At 40.3% G+C, this 26,370-nt stretch overlaps 1 protein-coding gene and 1 long non-coding RNA gene across 2 annotated transcripts in view; one reads left to right on the top strand and one right to left on the bottom strand.

Moving 5' to 3' along the window:
• C5H14orf132 (chromosome 5 C14orf132 homolog) overlaps window positions 1-12,910 on the top strand; it is a 31,776-nt gene extending 18,866 nt beyond the window's left edge. Inside the window, exon 2 of the mRNA XM_071745666.1 lies at window positions 11,119-12,910. Within this exon, the coding sequence (XP_071601767.1) occupies window positions 11,119-11,343 (225 nt within the window). The 3' untranslated portion in view covers window positions 11,344-12,910. The remainder of the gene's footprint in view (window positions 1-11,118) is intronic.
• Window positions 10,676-26,370, bottom strand: part of LOC139796981 (uncharacterized) — a 52,168-nt gene continuing 36,473 nt past the window's right edge. The window contains exons 2-3 of the long non-coding RNA XR_011726232.1: window positions 15,090-15,477; window positions 10,676-11,363 (exon numbers count right to left, since the gene is read on the bottom strand). This is a non-coding gene — a long non-coding RNA (uncharacterized lncRNA). The remainder of the gene's footprint in view (window positions 11,364-15,089; window positions 15,478-26,370) is intronic.

Below are 26,370 nucleotides of genomic sequence, written 5' to 3'. Positions count from 1 at the left end.
TGAAGAACCACTGGTAACTACAAATACTAGTTATAGACACAAATTATGTACACTGAAGTCAAAGTGACTAGACAAGACTGGGACCTGAGAGTGGCAGTCCCTGTGTAAACTGAAAACTAATGAAATCACAGTGGACCTCAAGCATCGTGCCGAAAAAATGAAGAAATAAGAACAGAAAAGAGATGAAAGAAGCTCAAAGAAATGTAAATTCCTGAAGGTACAGAGTCAGGCAATATCAAGGAGGCAAATAAGAGTTTCTTGATGAGCACCAGCCTTCTTTCTCATCTCTCAAACTGTCACCTATTATGTCTCAAACTATTCTTTTCCCACTGGTTGGCTGTCTGTGCTCCCTAGTGTTTCTGCTTTGCAGCCAGTAGAGGTTTTCCAAGGGCTACTACAACCCCTCTCGTTTGTACAGTAATGGAACTTGGTTTGGAATTGGCATGAAAACATGTTGGAGTTTGTCACGGTTTAACACTGGCCCGGCAATTAAACCGAGTAACAGACGCTATTTTAAATTTCGTTTGTTTCATGGACTTAACTGGATTTCATAGCAACAATCAAAATAAAAGGTTGAAGAGAAATTTGCAAGTTTCCCAGAGAAGCCAAGCTTGGAAGATTTTGTAAATATTTTATAATTTCCCATTTCTTTAGGTCATTTGTTCCCAAACTGAGCTAGAGCTTATTTTAATGTGGTGAATCTTTAAGCCATGCAGTCCTTTTGCATCAATGTACTGCATTTTGTTAGTCATATTTCCAAGATGCTGTTTGAGCAATGGGATGGATTAAATGCATTTTTATTTATTGTATAATCAGATCTGCGTACTTGCCAATAAATAAATAATGTCTTTTCTTAACATAGAAGAACTTCAAGTAATGGTAAACCACAGGTGAAAGGAATCTTTTAAGGATGTGATGCAGACATCAGTTTTGTACAGTGTCACCCATCAAGGAGTATATTGTGATTTTATGCCATGGTTTCCAATTTGTTCTTAAGGGAGAACTGGATCAAGTATTGAATGTGCAAGGAGGAAAGCAGGATCTATGGTTTTATGGAGTGCAAAGATCATAGGCCTTAGAGAAACTGCATGAAGAGTTTTCTTGACTTCAGGCCTACAAGCAAGTATGTAAAAAACATTGTTTTGGGAATGTTTTGAACTTTCTAACTTGACCTCATTTTAACTTATTTGAACATGGTTGTCTGTTCATTATGGTCATCTGCTTGTCATCTGATGTTTCTGTTATCCCTTTGACTATGCTTTCAGCATGCAATCATTCATATTACAAAAGGACACAGGATATGCAGCCTACTTTCAAAAAGACAAAATGCAGAATTGCTTTTTAGAAATGATAATTCCTTTTCAAAAAACCTTCCTGTTTTCTCTGCTATTTATTGTATTATTACTTTATTGATATAGTTGCCTTTAAGATGGATCTGTGTAGATAATTTTAGATATATGTGTGTCTGCTACTTTTTTGCTGCAACTCTAAAGCCTTAGATGTAATAATGAGAGTAGGAAACAAGTTCCTATAAGCACCTAACAAGGTAAAAGTTTCTCAAGTAAACTTACAAATGAACAGTGGTCACTTACCTAATATTTCAGCTTACTTCTTGCATTCCGGTGCAAGAATCTTAGACTCAAAGACGGCTTTTGCCAGATGGATTATTTTTAAATTGCATCTGTAGGTGCAAGACACCAGCTCTAAACTGCATTTAGACATGTATGTGCAAGTATCAGTCTCAGAGTATGTGGGTGAACTTGTCTTGCTTCGGTCTCAACCTTGAATCTTAAAACACCAAGATATCCCTTGGCTGTTTTGTTGCTTTGACTACCTGAAATTCAGAGTGCTCTGAACTTCAGGTGTCCAGAAGGGTCTGCGTATTCATTTTGGCTGGCAGGCTGTGGAGAAATATTGCTTGACCTAGGGCTCTGTTTTCTAATTACTCTTCACTACCCTTGATGTGAAAGACAGCTGGTGCACTGTTCTGATGGTGGCAAATTCTTTTGTACCTGAATTATGTCAGGCTCAGGGATAGAAACATTTTTCTGTGGAGTATGTACTTTCATAACATTGTTCCAAACACCCTAAGATCTTACAACATCAGGAGAGTGCAAACTTGAATCATCTGTGTGGTATGGGAGGCCACTGAATTGCTCCTTCTGTCTGCAGTCTTCCAGCAGTGATTCCACAGTCCAGATTCCACTGAACAAAATGGAGGAAAAATGCAAATACAATACATTTTTATTTTCTTTGTTTCCTGCTGAGCCTTTCGTGACGCAAAAATGACTGAACAAGCTTTTGCAGAAATCAGTTTTGGGTAGGAAAAAAATTCATTCTCAAGGAAAGCTAATACATATTCATGTCTTTAATTATCCTCTGCAGCCCCAGCAACTGTAACAGTACAAAGCACAAATATAGAATTGCAAATAGTTGTATAATAAATTATACATTGATTTGTGCCCGTACTGTGCATGTCAGCCACCAAGGAGTGCTTTTTGCCTGCACATATATAAACATGCTTATCTAGACAGAAAGCAGCAATATGTAATTTATTACATTTTTCTGAAAATTCTCTGAACTGTTTGAACCATCTTGAACATAAGCACACAAACACAGATGGCTTGACTGTTCTCTTTTTGTTTGGTGTGATAAAGACATCATCAGCTGCTGCTGTCTAGTTCAGCCACACTTAATCATCCCTTGATGGTCTTCGTATGGGAGCAAAACCTAGATTGTGAGAATCTGGGTTTGTGAGAACAGACGGAATATTTGGCTCTGATGATGGCTGTCCTTACACTTTGATGAAGGTTTCTGCACCCCTCAAAAGAGACAGTGAAATATCCTGTATGGGTGCTCCTCTCTTACTGCAAAGCAAAGTGATCCTGGCTTATTTTAAGTGATTTGGGAAATGTTTTCACGCTGTGCCTGCTGACTTTGCACTAAAGTGGATGAGATGTGGTTGTTATGTCTCTTGCTCAGGCTCTGCTGCAGGAACAGTAAATCCTAGAACAGTGTTGCAACTGCTGCCTGATGGCACTGAGTTCTTAAGCACTCAAGATTTACAGGTGATTGAGCTTTTAGTCTCTTCATGACATTCAGCAAATAGTTACCTTGGAAGAAATTTTTCTTAGCACAATGAATACTATTCTTCCAGTACTAGAAATTGGGAAACAGTCAACATTTTTTTTCCTTCTATTTTTTATTTTCTTCTGTATTGTGTTGTTAGCTCATGCATGAGACAAAAATGCAGAACAGAAGTAGTTTTTAAGCAAACTGTGTTTTCTTCTGTAGGTATAAACAGCTACTGAAACACTACAGAGTGAGATGAGGGGGATGTGCAGTCTGTATGTTGTTTGAGTCATATGTTGAGCCTGATATGCCTGATGGGATCAAGATGTATGGCAACTTGTCAGATGTTGGTATTCTATCAAGTGAAGTGTACTCAGTAGGCATAACATTTGGCCGTCCTCCTTTCTTCCTAGAAGCTGCTCTGTATGCTCTACTTGACCTTAGTGCCAACCCCTACTCTTAAGGTCTGCAGACAGGAAAAAGGCCAACAGTATCACCTTCTTTTTTTTTCCATCTCCATGTTAAATTGTTTTTTTTTTTGACTCTCAGGCTTGCTGTGTGTCTTGAACTACAGGTGAAATGAAAAAGCAAAATTTTTTACAAAAAAAGCCTTTATAAGACATGGGAGATATACCTCAAATATTCTGTGTGCATACCTCAGCCCTAACCCTTTCTATTTGTGAAAATATAATGCAATATGAGAATGAAAGTAAAAGAAAAAATTATCAGGAAAAAAATGTTGACTGAAAGTGAGGCACAGCCAAAATAAAGCTGCATATATTGTTACCAGTTTTCTCTTTCCTCTGTTTCCTCTATAAATATAAACAAAATAATCATTGAGACTATTAAATTGCTTATTTTCCCTTCTGAGGCTTTCCATTGGGTGCCTGTGAGTATTTTCTGTGGGACAGTTAATCTCTGGAAGTCATTAAAGAATAATTTTTTTCCCAGTAGGTTTGCATTATTTTGGGGAAACAGACCTGCTATCGTATTTGAAGATAGATTCCCAGTGGCTATTTCAAAGGTGCTGAAAATGAAGCATTTGTAGTTTATTATTGGGTACAGGAGAGATGCAATGGTAGTGATTGCTTCCCTCAATAGGCAAATGTGTCCCAACTTATTTTGTTGTAAAACTATCACTATCTAAAACACATCAGATGTATAGTTTTAAAGCTTTTGGGTCTGCATGGAGTAATAAGTAATTTCTCTGATGTAACAGCTGTGTTATACTATTCATGCTGCTGTGGCTTAGTTAAGCCTCAGACAATTAATTTTTCATAGGCTATGTGTCAGGGATTGGAGCTAGCATGCAAGATTTTTTAATTGCTACTGGGTTTTGGTTTGAGCAGTGGCCAGCATATGCAACATAGAAGAACTTACATGTAGTTATTTTCTCTAGATTAATAAAATGACCTCCAAAATGTTGCATCCTTCTAGGTCTAGCCCCTAACATGTGCCTCTTGAAATTCTTTTAGTGTTTGTGAGAAGCATCCTGATTACAAAAATCACTGCTTTTGCCCATGTCTGAAGTCTAGTGATTTAAACAATTTTTAATTTGGAACTAGTTCTAGTTTTGAAATTGTTGTTGTTTCCATTACTGTGAATGGCTGCCAGTTCCCACCCCTCTTCCCCCACAAATAGCCAAAGCACTTTGTTAGCTAAGGAAGAGAGAGCAGAAGGAAAAATCAAAAAATACAGAAAGTTCAGCCTTCTTTCTCTGATTCTGTGGCCACAATGCTAAATTGATAATGAAGCATCAATATTTTGTCGGATATTGACATGTCTGAAAAGATCATGATGGAGGAGGGGCTTGTGCAGCCCTTTTTCACTTTAAGAAATGAGATTAGGCTTAGTTCAGTTTATACCTGTGCACTTGCTCTTGAGCTCTGCTGTGTGTGTTTCCACTTTCACCCCATTGTTTGGCTTTTCCTAGATATAAACTCTCATCACAACCACCTTGTGTTACTCTTCTTTTCATCTGTGTCCCCTGGGAAGTGCAGACCCACTTACACTCTGTGTAAGCAACATTCAGTGATATTGTTTAGCTGTGTGCCTGCTTCCAGTCACTGTTAGCACCTTGTGTCTTTACAGCAAAGCTGTCCATTGAGACAGCAAAACATTACAACCTAGGCTGTGTTCCTTTCTTTCCTTTCTTTTTCCCCAGATTGCTTTAGTTGGCTGTTCTTTGGGGTTTTTTTCTTCTTCTGTAGTAGAGGAAATTGACACCAGAAAGAAAATAGCAGCCTGGATCAGAGCAGGAGACTAGTTAATTAAATACAGTATTTTGGCACTAGGTGGGATAATCAGCACTTCTTTCCTGTCACGTATGATTAAAGAGTTTAATCTCAGAACCTCGGTGTTTGAAGCCCTTCTGGAGTCCTGTTCTATATTAAACTGATACAACTCTGTGGGTTGCTCTTACCTCTAAACAAAATCCTGTTCTCTCTGGGTTTCCCAGTATGACAAGACATGGTGTGAAAAGCCCCTCTTTTTGCTAGTTTTGGAAACTATGAACAGATTTTAATAGCTTCTACTCACAGTAACACTGATGGTTTTTTTATCTAGTTAGTTTTATAGTCTCCTATTGAGTTTTCCCATATTGAGAAATACCTCTCTGATTCCCCTCTGTTAGTATTTTTTCCTCTGAGTGCATGTTTTCCCGGAAGCATGGAATTTATAACTGTGTCAATGGGACCCAGGTATCTCCCACTTGCCCAGCGTGGTGTCTGCAATACACAGCTGGCCTCAGTTGTGTAGTTGTGTTGAAGGTCAGCTAGTGCTGCTCCTTCGGTGGTTCTTCTGACACATCCAGACAGTTTTAAGGACTTCTGATTGCCTTGCATGCTTTGTGATATTCACCATCCCCTCCAATTTAGAGTGCACATGTTCACGATTTAAATGGCACGTGGCTTAGATTTGCAGCTTCTTCATAAAGATATATTACATTGTGTTACATTACAAATGTGTAGATATGTGTTACATTACAAATGTAATTTTTTTACACTTCTGTTCAGTGTTGACAGAGCTTGGGCTTCCCCTTGCTGCTGCATTGTTGACATAGGCTGGAATTCTTGGGACCAGGGATAGAATGGGAAACTCCTCTGTTTTCATTTGAGACTTGTCAGCAATAAAAAGGCCTTTACTTGTTCTCAGTCTTCCAGACTTGGAAGATGAAATCTAACAGCAGTTGGCTGAGTGTAATAGTTTAAAAGCAGCAGGGTTCTTTGAAACAATAAAAGGTGCTTCAAGGGAGGCATTAGGCAGATGTAAACTGTGGGACTGGAATTATAGCATGGTTATCATTAGGTCATCTGGGGTGCTACCTAGGCAGAAATATTAGAGTGGAAGAATCAGGGTGAAAACACTTGCCTTATTTACACTGTTTCTTGCAGCTGATTCAGCAGAATAACTTTCCCCAGAGAGGTGCTCCAGTCTGCACAAACAATGTGCTCATATTCATCACTTGAGGGGTAGCTGTGCTTAGAGACAAAGATGTATCCGAGCTTGGTTCCCCCCTCGGAATTCCTTAGTGAAGAGAAACCAATTTCTCCAGTCAAGAGCAAACTCGGAATTGAAGTGTCTACTGGACACTGCCACATCTTGGAATGTCTTGGAACATTTTTGGACATTCCTTCCTGAATATCTAGACACCTGTTAGTCAGGGTAACTCTTAGCATGGTAATACAGCAAGGCTCAAACTTGCACCTCTAGCATCTGAGATACTGCTGATAAGGAACAACTTTGAGCAGTGATCTCAACTAAAAGGGCAAAGACATTGTATATATATATTTTCCTTCGTGTGAATGATTTCAGTTATAAAATAGGATTTTTCTTCTAACTGGAAACTGTACTACTTAACTGTTATGAGCCTTGTTCTCCTCCTCATGACCCTAAAGAATCCTCTTGGATGTCAGTAGGAGGTAATCAGCACAGTAGGTGTTTGCATTATTACTTGACATTTTGCTGTTTGGTTTTCTGCCTGTTGCTGCTTAATGATTTGCATTCTTTCCTTGCCAGCCCCCAAAACCATCTAGCAAGAACTATACTTAATAGTATCGACATAGTCATTAGGGAAAGAGTTTCATTTCCAAACAGTGCTATAGCATTGCCCCTCACCATCTGTTTCTGCATGTCCCTCACTGCCATGTTCCCCAGTTAACCCTTTGCTCTGACCTCCTTGTGTGGAGGCTAAAAAACCCCTCTGAGGCTAAAACAGAGTGCAGGTCACTGTGGTGACAGTCACATAGGTGAAGCTTTTGGCTGCTATAATTTGGCATGTATCGGCTTTATAGATGCACAGATAGAAAAATGAGCAAACACAGAAAGCATTGCAGGCTTTCCATCCTTAGCCTACTGTTTATCATAGGCAGTTTGCAACTCCCATTAGTGACAGTTCTGGATGTCTCACAGCTTTAATGTAACATCTCAAGGCTGCTGAGGGAAGATACTGTACCTTTTGGGAAAACACAGACATGAAGACTGAGGATGAGATTCATCTCTCAGAAGTTAATCCACCAAAAAGATAAATTGCCAGTTAATATTTATCATCCATGCTTCCCTCTTCCAGCTGAGAGGCAGGCATATCTCCCAAGATGATTTGTGTGATGCTAATGACTGAGCAACCCTTACTGTGAAGTGGTAGTAAGAGGCCGGACTATGAGAGCTTCAGATGAGCTCAGTGGAGGTTGGGCAAGTTCATGGTAGCATAATTCTTGGTGAGTTATTAAATCCGCAAGAAGAGCATCTGGCTTGCTGAAAACAGCTGGAGACTGAGTTGTTAAGGGTTGTAGTATCAGACCTGCTTTTCCTGTTGTGCTCTCACTCTTCCCTAAGCATCTATTTATGGCCACTGCTGGAGCTAACACACAAGGGAGATGGACTTTCTGTCTGACACCATATGGCCACTCCTGTGCTCTTGTGTGAGGCCATTTTAACAGTGAGAAAGAGAGGGACATGCATTTAGTAAGAGACAATTTCTGCAAATGGAAAGTGGCAGTAAGGTTTATTTCCAGATCTGCAGTGAAGTGCTACTGACCTACAAACAGTAAAACAGAATGTCAGTTTTACAGAAAGGGTCTGTTCCAGGTGCTGAATGTCAGGGCTTTATAACAGGTCACCCCAAACATTTTGGAGCTTCAGATGAGCTGGTTTTCACCATGTGTTCCCCTCAGATGGTGCAAACAGCTTGTTTGCTCCTTAGACAGTACTAGGGAATTCAGGTCTGCTGTCATTTTTAGTGTGGTGTGTAGCTGTGCTGCTACCCAAATGCTCCCTGCTTCCGTGACAGCACCAGGTGGACTAACAGGGTGGAAGCTTGTCACTTCAAATAACCCACTTAGGGCACAGAATGTGTGGCCCAAAAAACCAGGTGTCACTCACCAGAACTGTGCTTGTGACCTCCCGTTGCCTAGGACACATGCTCAAACATGTGTACCTTGACATTTTAAATGGTTGTTCCATGTGGAAGACTTTGCAGAATTGACCATCCTAAATGCTGGTACCCTTAAAATGGTTTGCTAAGGAGGCAAGCATCTCAGGTTGATTACTTTGCTGCAAGGATGGTAAAAGTCTGCCCGTCATTCTCTGCAAAGATGATTAACTACTGTCTCCATAGCTGTTAAATGCCAGCATCACTGCATAAATACACTGATGGCTGAAGTCAGAGCTGCCTCTTATGGCAATCTCCACATTAAAAGAAGTCCTGATTAAACTGAGTAATGTTTTCCTTATCAAATGTCTTGACAAAAAAAAAGGCTGCTGGAATTGGATTTAAAGCATCAAGCTGGGGTCGTGAAATGAAAGCTTTCTCTCTCTTGAGAATACACACGATGGTGAAAGTGGCAGCAAAAATCTCTGATGCAGGGAAAATGTATGAACTGGACTTTTGCAATTTCTGTTTGGTTTCTTGCAAACTGTTTTTGTCTGATCTAAAGCGTATTTTACTTAATATGGATAAACTAGTATTTCGTATTTATTGTGGTCTTTCATCTTATGTTTCATTTTGAATGCAGCATGATGTTTCCTAGTGCAGATGAAATTTTTCCAGGAGTCAGCTTTGAAAGAGGATTTTACAGCTCTGCAAAATGTTAAGGATAGCAAGCCAAAGAAGCTGCTTTGTTCTTGAGCTTCCCAAATTCTTTGCTCTAATCTGTAGATTACAGCTACCACTGTGGAGAGTACAGGTGGTTTATCCCCAGGTCCTGTCCTCCACAGCACAGCTGCCCACAAACAAGAGGGGTCTTGTTTGGTGTCAAGGGAAGAGGTTACTGGAAGAGTCAAAATGTGATACAGGAGTTGAAGGGCAGAGGGTTAAAAGAGATTGATTTTTCAGCCTGGTGCATATTACGTGAGGTAATTTAGGGGTGATGGTGTTGCAACTTTCTGGGTTGTGGCTGAATGAAGATAAGAATGATTCCTCTGTTCATAGGCCACAGTGAGTTCAACTGTTAAAGTTATGATTGATAGTACTACTGCTAGTGTAAGAGCAGGAAGGATTTTTATTTTGTTGTTACAGAGCCAGAGGGTTTCAGCTGTAGAAGCACATCCTATAATAATAAAGCCAAAAACCCAAAGGCAAAAGCAGGGTGTAGAACAGGAGATTGTAAATTGAACTGAAAGGTTGGAAGGTAACAGCATGGAAATCACTGCAGGGAAGGTAAGGTTGGTTAGTGTTGCAGCAAGGATGTTCTTAGGGAGAACACTGCCAGAATTTTGCAACTTTTTGATGCTCTCATGTTCTGCCAGATCTGAATGGAAAGTGAAGGGAGGATGCACTGATGATGATACCCACACTGCTCCAGCTCTTCCTTCAGTATGTATCAGTCACAGTTTCTTAGTCTGCAGTGCCTATCTTTGCCTTTTTGCAGGATATTCAGAGTGTATGTCCTGAGCATTCAAAGATATGTGAAGTAGGTGTTCTGGAGCTTTTTCTGGAACAGTGTCCTCTACTTGATTTAGGCTGAGAAGCCTGCACTGGGTGAACCAGGGGAGACTCTTCCAGGTCTGTGTTCCCAAACATACAAGGGAATAGAAGCACATACCTTTTGTGTGAACCTTTTTTTGCTAATAAATGTTTTTAGTACTGTGGTAGGTATCCATCTCTTGCCTGAATGTGGAATCTATACAGTTGCAAAAGGATGCAACTTTACATCTCTGTGTGTAGGGTAAAATAGCAGTTGAATTGTGAACAATGTGTGTTGTGATCTAGGATGAAGTTGGGAAGACAATGGGAACCTGAACTAAGACAACATTAAATTACTGCCTTTTTCTTTGACTTTTCCATATTCCTGTATTGAAAATCTGCTGTCTTATTAAGAACTCTTTGTGCTACCACTGAGAAATCCGCTAACACCAAATAATCTTTGTCCCTTCCAGTAGGAGAAGTCTGAGGTGGGAGAATGTTAGAAATTTGCCACTTATTTCATTGCTATGGAGCCTTTCAAAATCCAGTTTGAATTCTTTCATTGTATAGATTTATAAATCCTGAATCTTTGCAAGTGAGGTTTGTGCACTGAGTACACTACACCTGTTTTGCTGTTAAAATGCTTCGAATTCATGTTTTTGCATCATCTCTACAAAAAGCAAGGGTTGACTCCTGATTAATATATAAAAGGAGAAGGAGAGGCAGTTCTTGGTGCCACATCCTCATACTTAGGTGGTGCCTTCCAGTGGTGAGACCCCGCTGCTGGTAGTCACAAAACAGTCATGTTGCTGAAGACATATGCTTCAGTATGTGAGTGCTTTGTGGGTAGCTGTGTCTCTTCTTTCTAAATGTGCACCATTACTTAGGTTGATTTGGAATCTGCTTGGTAGCTCTTACATATATTCTATGTAATATACAGAGGTTTTCTGCAGTAATACTGATTCTAACAGAAATGGAAGAAATAGCATGAAGTATGTGTCTGGTGTTCCTGATGGGTTATCACCATGTACATGAAATCTCACTAAGTTTGCAGGTTTGCTACTGGTTACTCTTTTGAAATGACTTGGAGACAAGGCAAACAGATATTAACCTTCAATCTAATTTTGTCATCTCTTTCCTCACAGCTTCCTGTTATGGGAGGGGCCTTTATGGACTCACCCAATGAGGACTTTAGTACAGAATACTCCTTGTTTAACTCATCAGCCAACGTCCATGCTGCATCTTCCATGCAGAATCCACCAGAAGAGACATCCCGTTCTTCAAATGATGCCATATTGTTATGGATTGCAATAATAGCAACAATTGGAAATATTGTGGTTGTGGGAGTGGTGTACGCCTTCACCTTCTAGGATGACTGTCACTCCAACCACTGGAAGAGAGGATAACTGCAACAGTGTTTGTCATGTGTATGTATGTGTGTATATATACATGTATATCTCTATAAATACATATAGGTAGGAACGTTGCTGATTACGTGCTGCCACAGTCATGGGCAATGCAAGTTCATCATCTCAGATCTTGATGAGAGAAAGTTTGGATGCAATTGGAAATTGTGTGGAGATGAGAGCTTACCAATTTCGTCTAGAAATGTAATAAAAGAGAGACCAATATGGGTATAATGAACACAAAGAGAAAGGCAGATTTATATAGAAAGTGCTTATTTTCTACTGTTTAAATTTTTCTAGCAGCTCTTCTGCATTTCGTCAGCTTTTTGGTGCTTTTTTTACTGTGGTATAATGTTGTATGGAATTGTTCTATGTCATGTTTGTTGGACAACTTAGTTTTCTAGATGGACTGAATGGTCTGCAGTTCTGATAAGTGCAAGTTCAGCATCTGTGAGTCTTGAGCACCTGCATACAGTAGGTGTGTGCTAAATCACAAGTCTTAAAGCTATGACCTGAAGATACCCAGTATCAATTACTGGATCTGGTAATCTGTGAATAAATGTTAAACCTGTTTGCAGGAGTAGGCACAGCTGTTGCCCTAGTGCAGCTGCACTGCAGCCTCTGCATGCCAGGGTGGGACATGCAGCACAAGCTCCCATTTCTGTCTAGAGATACTGGCTTGCAGTGACAATGACAATACTGTATTGTAGAGGTGCCCATTCCAGGAAACAAAGGCCAAAAACCTTGCTTTTAGCCTCCTTTTACTGTAATTCAGCAGCCATATACTTTCATAAGCTTATTTGGTATAAAAAGAGTGTGGGAAGATTGTGAAGCCTGATTACCAGTGAATGATCTCTGCAAGAAAAATAGAATTGAAGAAAAGATTGGACACTTCTGTGCTCATGAAGGAGTTAGTGCAAGAGTCAAGTATGTCCTAGGGTAGAAATAGCACAAAAAGGGGTGGTACCTGACAGATATGCAAGTGCTTATGTTTCAGTATTTGTAGTCTCTGGGTTCTGATGAGGTTCCTAGAAGTGACTTTAATCTACCCCATTTTAGGTAACAATGATGATCGTCATTTGAATTTTTTTAATTGAAAGACATTTTTCACTGCACTGTTCCTGGGAGCAGTTCCTTTTCAAGAGCTGTATCTTTTCAAAACACCTGTAGCCTTCTTTGTTTCTGCAATTATAAAATCTTGAGAGAAGGAAAAAAAAATCATCTCTGTTGGCAATGTTCCTCTTCCCCGTTAAAACATGAACAAAAATACATAAAAATGTCTGCACTTTGAGAGTAGCAGACACATTCCTCCTCTAAATCTGCATGTACTGTGTAGGTTTTTCTGTATCATACAGCCACTACCCTATTTCCAAAAGCCATGTCTGCAGATGCAGGGACTATTTTTGACGCTGGCCTCCCATTGACCTGGAGGGAGGACTGAGAGCTGCTGAATGCAAACAGAGGTTTGGATTTTCTTCTTTCCTCTGTAAACATTTTCCTGCAGGGCTGGTGGTCAGTTATTTGAATCAAAGCAGCAGGTATTTATACAGATCAGTATTTACAGTAGTCACTGTGTATCTTTTTTTCCCTATGAACTCCTCCTTATTTTTTCTGAGCAGAAAGCAAGCTCTTCAGTGAGGTTGGGAGGTTGCAGAGAAGTTTCTAGTGCAGAATTGAGCAGGACAGTATCTGGTGTACGAATGTGTAGGACCTGTGGAAATATTGCTTAATGTAATGCTTTGGTTCCAACCATTTTCTGGTATTTTCTTTCCTTTGTACTTGTATCAATTACTCCTGGACTTTTCTTCAGTGTTTCTGTGGGCTCTCCAGTTATGCCAGATCTTGCAAGCACTGTTTCTGCATGAAGACCCAAACATTTCCACCATGATTAGAAGCATGGTAGTTGCCCAGTGGGATTATTCTGCTAGTTAATTAATTTGCCAGGAGAGTGTTTTGTTTAAATTTCCTAGAATATTAATCCAAGTGCAATTATCAATGTTTCTCTTTCCTCACAAAGTATTTGACTAAATTCTTAACCCATGAAGAGTTTTAGAGTGGGAATAGCAAAGGAATACCACTCTGTTAATGAACTTGAGTGACACTTGTGTTGTTTTTCCTGAAAAAAAGTGCCCTACTTTCATATAAAATTGATTGTAATAGCAGAAGTGTTGTAAAAAAGTGAATTCTGCCTCCTTCATCCTGATCATTGTCATACATTTTTTCATCATTAGAGGCTGAGTTGTCAAGAAGGGCCAGGCAGAACTTTATAATGAAGACACGGAAACGTGGCCACCAGGTGCAGACATTTCCTGTGTCATAGCTGAACAGCACACTAACTGCCCAGCTTTTCTGATGGGAAAAAAAATAATTTTAAGATGCAGGTACAAGGATGCTACACTCAAGAGCCTGTACAGAATATTGTCAAATGTACTAAAGATACCAAAATTGCAGTGGGCAGAGCTTGTTCAAACTCTGATCTACTTTGAGAGTGATAACATTCACAGTATGTTTCTGGACATTGCATTCTGGCTTCATCCTCTACAACCTTTTCCATCTTCTGGGAGGTTAAGAAAGGTTAAATTCAACCATAAAGGAAGAGGATTCATCCATCATTAAGTTCAGAGATGCCACAGAGGGAAGTGGATGAGTGGATGAATGGTGGTTGTTTCACAGGTCTAGTGCTGTGAAATGTGCTCCTGCTTCTTCCTGTGTGTATATTGCCCTGAGCAGTCAGCACAGCTTGCCTTTGAACACTGCAGCTTCTCCTTTCTTTGGAGGCAGGCAGGTGGGTAACTGCTCCACTCACTGAGAGGTGACCAGGAAGCCCAAGCACATTCCCCAGAGCTGCTCTCTGAAGCTTTTCTGTAAAAGTAGAAGAGGGCTTTGTGCTTGTTGAGCACTTTCTGTATCAGCATGAGAGCAGGATTCCATTTATCGAAGATCTGTGCTTCAAATAAAAGCATCTAGCACAGATATATTACAAGATTCCAACTATAGTAGAAAAAAGTAAAACACTCTCTATATGTAATGTTAGGCTCCTAGCTATGTTGTAAACATCCTTGTACAAACACAAGAAGGAATACTGGATGTGCTCTCCAGTAAATAATGAGCCATGGGAAGTAGGAAGACAAAATAAATGCCCTAATGCCTCTGTGCTAGCCATGGCCTCTAGGGATCAATAGCAATGTATTAAATAATTGAGCTGTTTCTTAAGGCTTTTCTTTTAGTTCTAAGCAGCCATCAGCTAAAGATGTGAACTGTTTCACCACCACAGCAGAGACTGAAAGCTGAACAGTTATGCAGGTGGGTGCAAAGGCACATTTAGCCAAGAGAACTGAGTGGGGAAATCCAGACAGCTACTCCTGTTCTAATTTTATCAGGGAGGCTTGGGGTCTGTGCTTGTCCACAACATTAACACCCTCTGAAAAGTAAGAGAGAAGGCAAGAGGATGTATTTCTGTGTTGACACACTTGCATAACTGAACAACAGATACTGAAATGGATGCAATGAGTAACAGAGACTCTTCTGCTAGAAATAATGTATTTAGCCATTGGTGATAGATACCTCAGAAGAAATGAGATCCCCTCTTTAGAATCCTAGCTTGCAATGGAACTTGAGGGCAGTCAGGATCCCACCAAGCTGCTGAGCAGCCTGTAAGAACAAAACCCAAATCAAAAGTGAATAGAAGAAAGCAGCCATTATAGTCTTACCCTGTTCATCCATTTGAAGAGAGAGAGGAAAATGTTCCTTGGTGTCTGGTGCCAAACAAAATCAGGAATCCTTAGTCAATAGGTTGTGAAGTATTTTGTCTATTATTATAAGCTTCTTTTTTGATATTTTCAAACAGTTCCAGTCGTTAAGATCCTCTTCACATTTCTGTGCAGGCTGCTGGGAGTTATTAATTTCACATAGCTCACTCCATTTATCCAGAGCAATTTTACTGAGTTTCCTGTGGCTGATCACAGAGCAGAATCTGGAAAATTATTCTCTTTAGGGGTGATTTCCATTACTGAGAGAAATAGACCAAAAGTCATCATCCCAGGTCAAAATGCTTTTGTGCTTTTGGAGCATTCAGAGCTCTGGAGGATTGGATTTGATCTGGTTAACACAGAGAAAGGGAAAGGGCAGTCAGGTCCCTGGTGATAATGTCAGAGCTGAGTGCTTCGTTAGCTCCTGCTCTGCCCCTCTGAGTCCTGCTGGCTCTCTGGATGCTCAGCCAGGGCTGAGTTCAAGTGAAAAAAGTATCACCTACAGCATGTCCACTCTCATCTTTTAGCTTGCAAATCCTCAGGGAAACATGTATTTATGTCATTCACAGAAGACACAAATATCAATGTTCTGCTAGGTATATTGTTATTGATGCCCTTGTTTTACCATAAGATAAAGATAGGGATGTTATAACACGTAATTAGCCCTTTGCCCCGATCTGGAAATTCTAAAGAACCCAAAGCATCCTGAGTCCTTAAGGTCTCCTGCTGCCCTTGAGCTGACACTTTCTGTTTCTCATACAACCCCTCTTTGCCTTCTACCTTGTCTTTCCAACTGGAAAGAGTGAAAATGAAGTCATCACTATGCTATTCTCTGGATGCCTAGGAAACTCCTAGCAGCTAGGGACCAACCATGTCCCATTTTAGATTTTGGCTCTTCAGGCACAAAAAGGGGGAAAACTGTCCAATTATCTACCCAGGAGATGCCAAGGCAATATGTGCCTTTGTAGAATACAACACATAGCAATTTTATCTCATGTTGATCTGTACAAGAGTACTTATACCGAGATGAAATGCCCAGACCTACTTTTGCTGTAAACCCATTCTAGGAATTACAGCAACAGAGCTAGGAACTGTAGAACAACCCTGATAATACAAACCTGTCATATGTCTGATCATCTCAATGCCTCTGAAGACAGGTTTGCCTCAGTGTCATGGACAGACTTGATCTCTTGGTGCAAAGGCAAACACCCTTTCACATGAGCACAAATGTTATCTTCATCTTTTCTTTTTAGGAGAATTGTGGTACCCATTCTGTATTTCCTATCTAAGCCGTTAGCAAAGAGGTTTTCCACTGGTACAAGGCACTCAAAGTGTCTGATGTTGGTAGGACACATGCAATGTTTACCTTCCAAAGCTCTGCTTAGATTCCCTGCCAAAACAAAACCAGCTATGTTTCTTAAGCATGGAATGTTAATGCATCAGTTATCACTGGTACAGTAACATCATTTTAATTTACATCTTTATGCCAATCGATCTCAAAGGGGATCTTACTATTACCCAGATTTTAAAAAGGCTGAGAACAGAAAGTAGTCAGCTCTCAAGAGTGTCTCAAAAGTCACTACCTGATCCTTTAAGCACCATCATTCCTCATTAAGTAGTCAGCTCTCAAGAGTGTCTCAAAAGTCACTACCTGATCCTTTAAGCACCATCATTCCTCATTACACCCCAACGTACCCCAAGTTGAACTTGCATCCTTCCCTTTAAACACCTTGTCACCATCTTGTCTCTGTGTCTTCATTTTATTTCTCCTCTTGTCTTCTCTCTGTTCTTTCAATTCCTTGGTATCCCTGCAAGCATTTGGAAGCCAGCAGCGTGCTTCATCCCTTAACCATTTCCTGGATTGACCCTCACTGCCAGTAAGGTTGCTGATAAGTAAGGATTTGCCACAGTAAGTGCAAAGTTCAGTGATATTAGGTGTCTGCCTGTAGAAAGAACTTAATCACCTGCCTTAGAAAACCACAGAGTGTTTCCCCCAAGTAGAAGAGTAAAACATGGCTGTGGAGCTTGGGAACTGTACTGCCAGGATCCATACAGCCCAAAGTTCCTCTTAGAAATTCAGATTTTATCAATATACTGCATGGTTCTGCTGTCAGCATTTACTGAGCTTTCCTCAACCCAAAGTTCCTTGTTATTCTCAGCAAATCAGGGTCAGTGGTAATGCACCTGGGGCAGGACGAGAGGAGTGGAAGTGCCATACATGGGGGACTTGTAGTGTCAAGGCCATTAAGCCCGAGCCTAATTCAGTGAAGGAAACCAACCAGAACCTGCTACACCAGGGGTATTTCAGGTCTCATCGCACCTGTAGTTCTCTGCTGCATGGCCAAGCTGCTACAGCCAGATTGCACGTTTCTAAACCTATTTGTGAACAAAAGGGGGTTTATTCCATGTCCAGAATTGAGGTGAAATGGCATGTCCTGCTTGTTCTGGTATTGTTTTGGGAGGTTCCTGAGCTGCAGTCATTAAGGTGACATTGCCTTTCCGGTGGGGCTCAGGCCCAGCAATGAGCAAACGAGACTGAACTGTTCCAGAGAGAGACCCAAAACTCTTTTCAGTTACTGCCTTCATAAGGATGATTGGAGTTTCTCAGCCTGCAAACTGCTCTGTCCAGAGGGACCTTTGCCTCCACCTGGAGTCAACTGCATTAATAACACTTTTACACTTCTGACATCTGCTTCACTGGATCAGCTTGCGGGACTAGTTCTGGGTTGCTTCTGTTTTATTTCAAATAAATCTAAAGATGTCCATGATTTCCTAATACAAGAGCGAAAGTAGAAAGCTGTATTTTTTTAAATAAGAAGGTACTAAAAAAAGATGTGTGAATATTTTGATAGATGGAAGAGTATATAATGTAACAAACAGTTGCACTATTTTTTCTATTGTTTAAGCACCTAATTTGAGAATAATTTGTTCTTCCCCTAGCAAAAAACCTCTTTCAGTTCTGAAGTTATGAATTTTGGAAGGAGTGGAGTGCAAAGCCTCAATGAAATTTTAAACTAATGTAAATAAATCCAATAGCTAGTTTTGTGAGGTAGCCTAAAAGACTTGTTTTTCAGTTCTCTCATCTTAAAAATTGCCTAACTGTTGGAGTTTTTTACCAAGATAATCTAAACAGTGACACTTCTAAAAGCATTTGTACTTCACACGAAATTGCTGTCATGGAAATAACATCCTTCAGCTCATGTAAAAGTTTTACAGGAGCCCTTTAATATGCACTGTTATTTTTCTCAATAATCAAGACAATTTCTCTTGTGCTTTGTCTCTGCTGCCCTGTTTTGTACACTAACAGGTCTGCAGGGCTTCTCTGTATTGTTTTTGTAATGTATAGTTTGGTTTAAAGAAAAACCTTTACTTAAAATAACTGTTCTTGAAATGTGGATCTCTATCTGTAAAGAGGAAAACTTTAAATATGTCCTCTGTTTTCTCTAAGTTTACTGTAATTAGCTAAAAGAAAAATTAGCTAAAATTAGTTAAAAGAAAGGTGTTCTTTTAAGCTCGTTACATTCTTTTCCACTTACTGACTTATTTTCGCTGTGTGTGTACTTAGTACTAGTTCCTTCTTTTACTATGGTGAAAATGACAAGTTTTGTTAATAGCAGATGGAAACTGTGTTTTTGGATAAAGGTCTTCAAAATGATGGCAGTGTGTGGTCTTTCATTTTATTCTTAGTTTACTTGAGAGCATTTAGAAGTCTGGGAATGCAGTTAATTAATTATTATCTCTAGTGACACACTGACACTAATAATTTGTTCCAAATCTGCGTGATTTGTCAGCTTTTGGAAACCATCTCTTGCATATATGGCACAAACATAATACCATGGCTATTTCTACAATAATGGATTCCCCTGCTCTCAAAGCCCAGGAAATGCCTCAGCACATCTTGGAGCCATCAAAAAGATGTCTCAGCTTCTTCAAACATAATCTCTCAGAATTCCTTAAGCCATGAACCTGTGGTGTCATTGCTCTCTCCCAATTCTCCTTCACATTTAGCACAACCATCCTGTCCCACAGTGCAGAATGGATGTTTTTGTGACTGTGGCCCCAAACTCCTGTTCCTGTTCCAAGGGCTTTTAGGGACTCAAGGAGGCATCAGACCTCACCATAGGATATTCAGCAAGCTTCATAGAAGTAGTGGCAAAAGGATAAGAGGAAAACATTCATCTTTCCTCACACAACACAGCATGTAGATTACCATATGCCTTATGAACCTCCAAAAGGACTGAAGCAAGTGTGCAGATCTACTGAAAGAATTACAAAAGGATGTGCTGTGTCCTCTCACACACAATTTTAAGTAAAAATTTGATTTACCCATGAATGAAGCAAGCTCAGAACATCACAAAGATGCATACACCAATTCTGATAGCAAGTCTGACAAAAATCTATTTAAAAAGATCACAAACATCTTCACCAGTTTAGCAACATAACATATTCCAGAGCTTGACCATCAGAATCTAAGTCAGTGGGATTGCTACACTACAGCAATATCTAATTATAATTCACTTTCCCATTGCATCTATGGAATCATACAAATGTCAGTTCTGTTCATGTCCAAATTCTGCATAATAATTAGAAATAAAAATGGAAGAGAATGTTCTGCTCAGCAGTCAAGAAGGAAGAATATCAGTCATTTAAAGATTTAGCTATCTGTGTTCAAAGTAATGAAAGCAGCTGAAATTGTTGGCAGTGTTTTCCTGCACAGCACTATCTACAGAAACAAACTGGGTGCTAATGCCTGGTCTGCTAATGTGAATTGCTTTGTAGTGAGACAGCAACATCAGTCTTTTAGCTCAAAAGTGTCATCCACTTCAACTGATCCATTTTTCTTTGCTGAACACTATTTTACAGCTTTCTTTAGGGTAAAGAAGAGCTAATTCAAATATTTTGGAACGACTGACTCTCCTCTCTGTTAACTGCATCGTGCACACGCCTTGTCTCAGGCTTGCTGAAGTACCTCTATAGACAGCCTGCTATCCGTTTCATTGCCTGAGGTGAGGAAAGAAGCAGAGGAATCAGGCAGGAGCTTTCCTTCTGCTTTGAATTCTTAGGAGCGGCTGCAGTGGTCCCGACAGACCGCGGGCTGAGGACTCTGACAGGGGCTCAGGTGCGGGGCAGGTCCGGGCACTGCAGCTCCGCCTCCTCCATCCATGGGGATTGCACCAGCCCGAGGCAGAAAAGCCACCCCCGCTATTCCCGGTCCTCTTCCTACCCCTGTCAGCAGGAGTCCATTAGTGCTGTTTCCTACTTAGAGCTAATGAATGCTGTTTCTTTTAAAAACATTATTTTGAGCTAAGCAAACCACCTGCAAAGCTTGTATTTCAGCTTGTAAACATGCACCTTAATGCTGAAAACGAGATCAGCTTCCTGTTTTCCTTTACGTATTCAGAAAATCCTTGCCCATTAAAGGCAGGAAGGATGCTCCTCCTACAAATTTTTTTCTCCTGTAATTTCTGTTTTGAATTACAAAGGTGTTATTATGCCTTCAGATGGCACTTGGGTATAGAAACAAGATCTGTGACTTTCCTTAGTGACTCCCTAGAGCATAGGTAAAGTGATTTATTACTCCCTGGTCCTCCGGTATAGCAAACAATTTTAACCAGAGAATTTTATTATTGTATTTTCTCAGTAACTCAGCTCTCCCAAGCATATGAGCACTTTTTAAAATTTTTTTAAATATTTCTACTCTTTCTTCATATTCCTTTTTCCCATGACCTACAAGTTACCTCAATGCACTACAATACTTAAGAATTATTTTTATTCTATAGTGACTTGCTTCCTATTTTCTTTAAGATATGTCAGTGTACACATTACAACTGCCTTCTGTTCTTCAGATTACTTGGAAAAGTACTTAGGATTCCCCAGACAGCTGGCAAGTTAAGACACAAGCCTGAAGTATTATTCCAGATGATAGGCATCCAAAACTGCACAATCAAAAAACTAAAGTGCTATTTTTCCAACTTGTTAGAGAGACCGGTAGCTTTAATTTAATCATAACCATAGTATTCCCTTCTTTTCCATCAGTAGCAAATACTGTTTAATGTAATACAGCCTTGAGACAGCATTAGAGCTCTCTACTGGAATGCTATATTATCTGCTATGAATTAATCATTATATCACTATTACAGTGAATGATGAGTCTTTTTCTTTATAGACTATAAAACCAAAATTATTCATATCCCGTCTGCTCATCAGTATATGAGGAATTCACAGAGGGTGCTCCCTGCCCCCCCTTACCTCTTGCTTTATCCTAAGTCACATAGGATATAGTCATGTTAGTTATTTAGAGATGAATCACAAACTTTAAATAAATACTGAAAAAAAACCATAGCCCATTTCTTCTCCTAGATATGTTTTTCTCCACAGTGTAGCTTTGAAAAAAATACTCCTAAATAAATGGCACACAGTTATAGAAAAGATTCATAAAATGTAAGTGTTGAGAAAGCACTCTTTGGAAATTTGTGATTTATCTATATACAAGATCAAGTTAAATAATCAAAATGTCATTTAGCTCTGGAATCCTTTCAAGAATTCCTCTTAAATATTGCTTTATAACACAACTGAAACTTTTCTCTCCTCTGTGGTTTAAAAACACATACAAAAGTTATTTTGATGGCTTCCAGTGTATTTTGCAGTGAATCCTTGGACAGAGAGACATTAGAATTTTCTTCTCATTACTCAAAATTGCACCATAATTTATAAATTGGAGCAAACTGAGCAACACCTTCAGCAGATCCCCAAAAGATAATCTTACTCATCTTTTCCACATACATTAAAAATTACTCTGCCTAGAACAATATTGGCTTCAGTAGGGTCCTTCTTGATTTAGAGCACAACTAGCATGCTCAGAGTCAGAACCATTGTTTCACGTATGGCCCAGAAAATTTCCAGTAGGATGATCTGTAAGTGCAAGAAAAGAAACTAAGTTTCCAGTCACCCAAGTTATCGTTCTTTAACGAGGCCAAAAGATGGGGAGAATTGGAAAATTCTCCTTTATAGCCAATATTGTCAAAACTGGCAATATTTCCATGTGCAGAATGGTGACCTGAGTTTCCATTTTCGGCATATCAAAAGAGTAAATCTGTTCCTCAGGTCCTGCTAGTATTTTTAGTCCTTTGCTATGGGAACCTGTATCCCTGAAAACAAGGAGGGGAAAGTTCCCTGCATAAGGATATGAGAACTGCTGCTTGGCTGACATACAAACAACCATTGTCCTTCAGTGGCTCCAGATTTTTAAAAGCAACCCAACCCAAGATCAGTGGACCTTGAAGGAAATTTTCTGATTTTATGTTTCCTGTCACTACTCTTTGACACTGCTTTCCCAGTTTTCCATGAGTAATATCCTTGTCTCACTAAGGCACGCATTAACAATAAAATGTTTCCTCTTTCTGGTGCTTCACATTAAGAGAAGTAATGCCTTTGTGAACAATCAATCTCTGATCCTTTTTTTGTATTATTTGTCTCTCTAAGCTACATGCAGTGCATCTTCTGTGTTATTACTTTTTTTTTGTCAGCTTCTTACATGATGCTTGGTTTTCTTTTTAGTCCCTTTTTATTTATGGGGTTTCATTCTACAGTTTGGCAATCACCATTCAGGAAACCTCAGAACCCCAAGATCATGAGTAGGAGCTCTTATCTTAAATCTTCACTCAGTGAATCATATACTGGACATTTTAGATGTGAGAACCACTTTTGTTACTGTGTTTTGGATGTTTTTTAATTTGTTTTGTTGTTCTTTTTTAAAAATCTACAACAGACTTTAAGCCAAGACCTGAAGATGCTTTCCTATATACACCCAGCAGGAAATTCCCACAAGCACCATGTTCTCCTAGGGTCCATATATCTCCTTCTGAGGAAGGTCCCCTGCCCAGGAACAGAGTCCCTCTCACTCGACTGCACCTAAGATAACTTGGCCATGCAAACATCCGTCATCTTGGTACAAGGCACTGATGTACACAAAGCACATCCTCATCTTGTCAGGCACTGACAAACAGTGTTGCTGTGCACTGCCAGAACTGACCCCAACCTGACATCTGTCCAAAAAATTTTAGGCATGTACAGATCCATAATACTATGATCCAAGAGCTACCAAATGTTCTACAAAATTCCAGCATGTGCTGGTACTTGTCTCTAATGCAAATTCTGAAGCTAATAAAATCCATGTAACTTGGCTGAACAAATTATTTATCACCTCAATAAATTTCTTGCCAAAGAAGGGATATGTGGAGAGTACCAGTTGATTAAACAGGCCTCGTGCTGCCTCATGTGGAAGCAAATTCTGGAGGCTGTAAATAGCTCATCAGCAGCCACATGCCAGAGCATCACCTGGCCTTATCCTCCCTGCTAAACCTGGGCAAAGAAGAAAAGGAGCTGGATATCTTGGTTGCATATTGTACAAAAGGTCTCCTTCAGCAGGGAACTTCTCAACTGAGGAAATCCAACTACTCTCAAGCATCATCACCCTCTTCCCAGGTAACACAGGGGTGAAAAAATACCAAGCAGCATCACCCTACATCACAGCCTCATTCACAATCCCATTTTAGCAACAAGAAAAGAAAGTTTTCTCCTTCCAGCACTATCAATCATAGCAGCCACAGTACATGCATCACAGACAACTTTAGGCCCAAGACCCATTGCTATCAAGATGGAGTAACACCCTTGGATCAGAGAAAGGGTAGGAGGGCAGGACTGCCCAGCTACACAGCCACCACCATATCACAGAAGCAGAAGCAGGCATCCTGAGCTGCCCTTAGGAAAGGGATGGGTGAGCCCTTCTAGTGCGTGAGCTAAAATTATCCTAAGGGCATCACTGGCAGTGCCCAGACACCCCTGACTCTCAATGGCAAGGCACATAATGAAGATGAAAAATAAATTGCTAGCTGGTTAGTTTCTCCATTAGAAATAATACTTAAAGGAATTTATGAAAAAGGATATCATTTGCAGTGCTATTCACAGCTAAACATAACTTACTCCAAACTCAACAAGACAGGAAGTTATTAGGCTAGTGCTGCCTTTGTCCTCACATGCACAAGATGACCTACAACTCACCTCCCTACAGAGGTGAAGTGGAGGCCAACCTCTCCCTGGTGTTTTGTTGCCATGTCCAAACTGCTACTGCAGAGCAGCACTGACAGATGCTCACACTCCTGCCTCTGCCCCATCACACTGACTGGAGTATCACACCACTGCTCTCATCCCTATGCCTTTCAGAGAGAGGTACAAACACTTCTCTCCTGCTGCAACATCTTTTTCCAGAGGAAGTGCCCTGGACCCATGTGAGAACTGGGGAGATGGGAGGTGAGGTCAGTCGCTTCCTCCACTCCCTCTGAAGTGCAACTTATAACCAAGGACTACAGCTTCCTGTCACACAGAGACCTCTGGACTGCATTGTGCTAAAAGAAACCTTGAGTATTTGCTTCTGCAACAAATAACATTCAGAATACTTAAAAATATGAGCTGGTGAAATTTGAAAACTCATTGAGGTGCAAGGCCACTTGCACAGGGGAAACAGGCTCTGTGCACTTCCTTGTAGTCGCTGTAAATACCTCAAGGCTCCTCAGGTCCTGGGTGAGGCAAGGGGAAGCACATACCTTTCTCAGAAATGTACATTTTTTGGTTCACCATAGGATGAAACACCCTTCCTTTGCAGCAGTAGCTGGAATTTATCCCATGTTTTTAATCTAGCTATAAACAACGGCAATGGGTTTGTCTCATCTCTGAATGTTGTTTATACACAGCTGGCAGCAGTGAAGGCTGCCCAGTCCAGCTGGATTTCTGCCCCTGCTGCTTTCCAGGCTAGTTAATATAATCTGTCATGTTTACTGGTACCACTATGCACCCCTAAAAAAAGGGAGTTGTGGTGTTCATGTCATGTGGTTTGAATTCATGGAGGTGGGGGGGAGGAAACAACAAACCAACACACTTCAGCTGCATGCCAGTACTTTCTAAAGAGTTATAAAATGATGGCAGCTACCAAGAGGAGTCAGCACAATACTGCTGTGTATTCAAAGGCAGCACAGCACTCATGGCATTAACAGTATATAGGAAGCTGAAGAGAACTCATCTGGGGACTTTGGACCAGGTGTTCAAAGCTCTCAGCAATTCCAGCAGAAATGCTTTCACTTAAGTATTTGAGAGGATATTATCACATCCAGCAAGTTGTGCCATTGTAAAAACCCAACCATTTCTCTTGAAGCATTTGTCAGAAGCATGCAAGGGCCACTTCTAATAGGCAACCTGTATGAATACCTACATATACACAAATTCACTTGCCAGGAATTACTGCAAACACAGAAATTATGATACTTGTGAGCTTTATTTTCAGCTTTTTAAATAGAAACAGAAGTCAAAGTGTCAATCACTACATTAAACTAAAAACCTGGTCCCACATGCTGGTGGCTAGTGCAAGGCATGCCTGCTTCTACTTATTTGATAGTGAAGCTATCCTGTGAAATATTTTTCCTGGTTAGAGACTATGAGGAAATAGCTGTAGCAGAAGCAAGCAGGAGTGTGAGCTGATTACTCTCATGATTTCCTAGGACAAATTCCTAGGCAAGAGCTTTCTAGTCTCAGTTAGTGAACATTGCCAACTTGCAGGGTAATTTTATGTCAAATACGAACCATAGTGCAGTTTAGATACGCTCAAGGACTATCAGAAGGAGTCCTATATGCTAATTCATCCCAACAGTCCTTATAAAAGAGGCTGCCATGGCACCTCAAGAGCTTCCAGGCAAATCTGTGTTGAACATTATAGGGATGTCATGCATAATCCACTGCTAATTCCAAATCCACCTTTTGAAAACTTATCTATAATACCCATTGATCTAGTACAACAGCACATCATTTTTACTAGATTATTGTTGCCTCAGGAACCTGCAAGATCATAGGCTGCATGGAGGTACATGCTTTCCCACCCAGTGTCCATTGGAGACACTGGATGGAAACCACACAGTTTCCTGGCCTGGGCTGTACCAGACCCTCAACACCCGGTACCAGCCCCCAGTGCCCCAGAGTCCTCTCATGCTGTACAGATTGGCACTCTTCATTCTATCCCATGGAGGCAGAAGGGGAAGCTTCAACTAGTGATTCAGTGGCCCACAGGGACATGATCTAATGAGTTGTCTGCTCTGGGGTCAACAATAAATGACTTTATCACAAGTCCCTTTTTCCCTAGAATCAGTTATGTGTTAACTGTTCTGCAAACAACATGTGAGGGGAAAAAAAAGTGCCT

The sequence above is a fragment of the Heliangelus exortis genome, chromosome 5 (genome assembly GCF_036169615.1).
Source record: "Heliangelus exortis chromosome 5, bHelExo1.hap1, whole genome shotgun sequence".
Classification (NCBI taxonomy): Eukaryota; Metazoa; Chordata; class Aves; order Apodiformes; family Trochilidae; genus Heliangelus; species Heliangelus exortis.
Note: the sequence above shows the minus strand (reverse complement) of the source record. Positions and strands in the feature narration are given on the sequence as shown.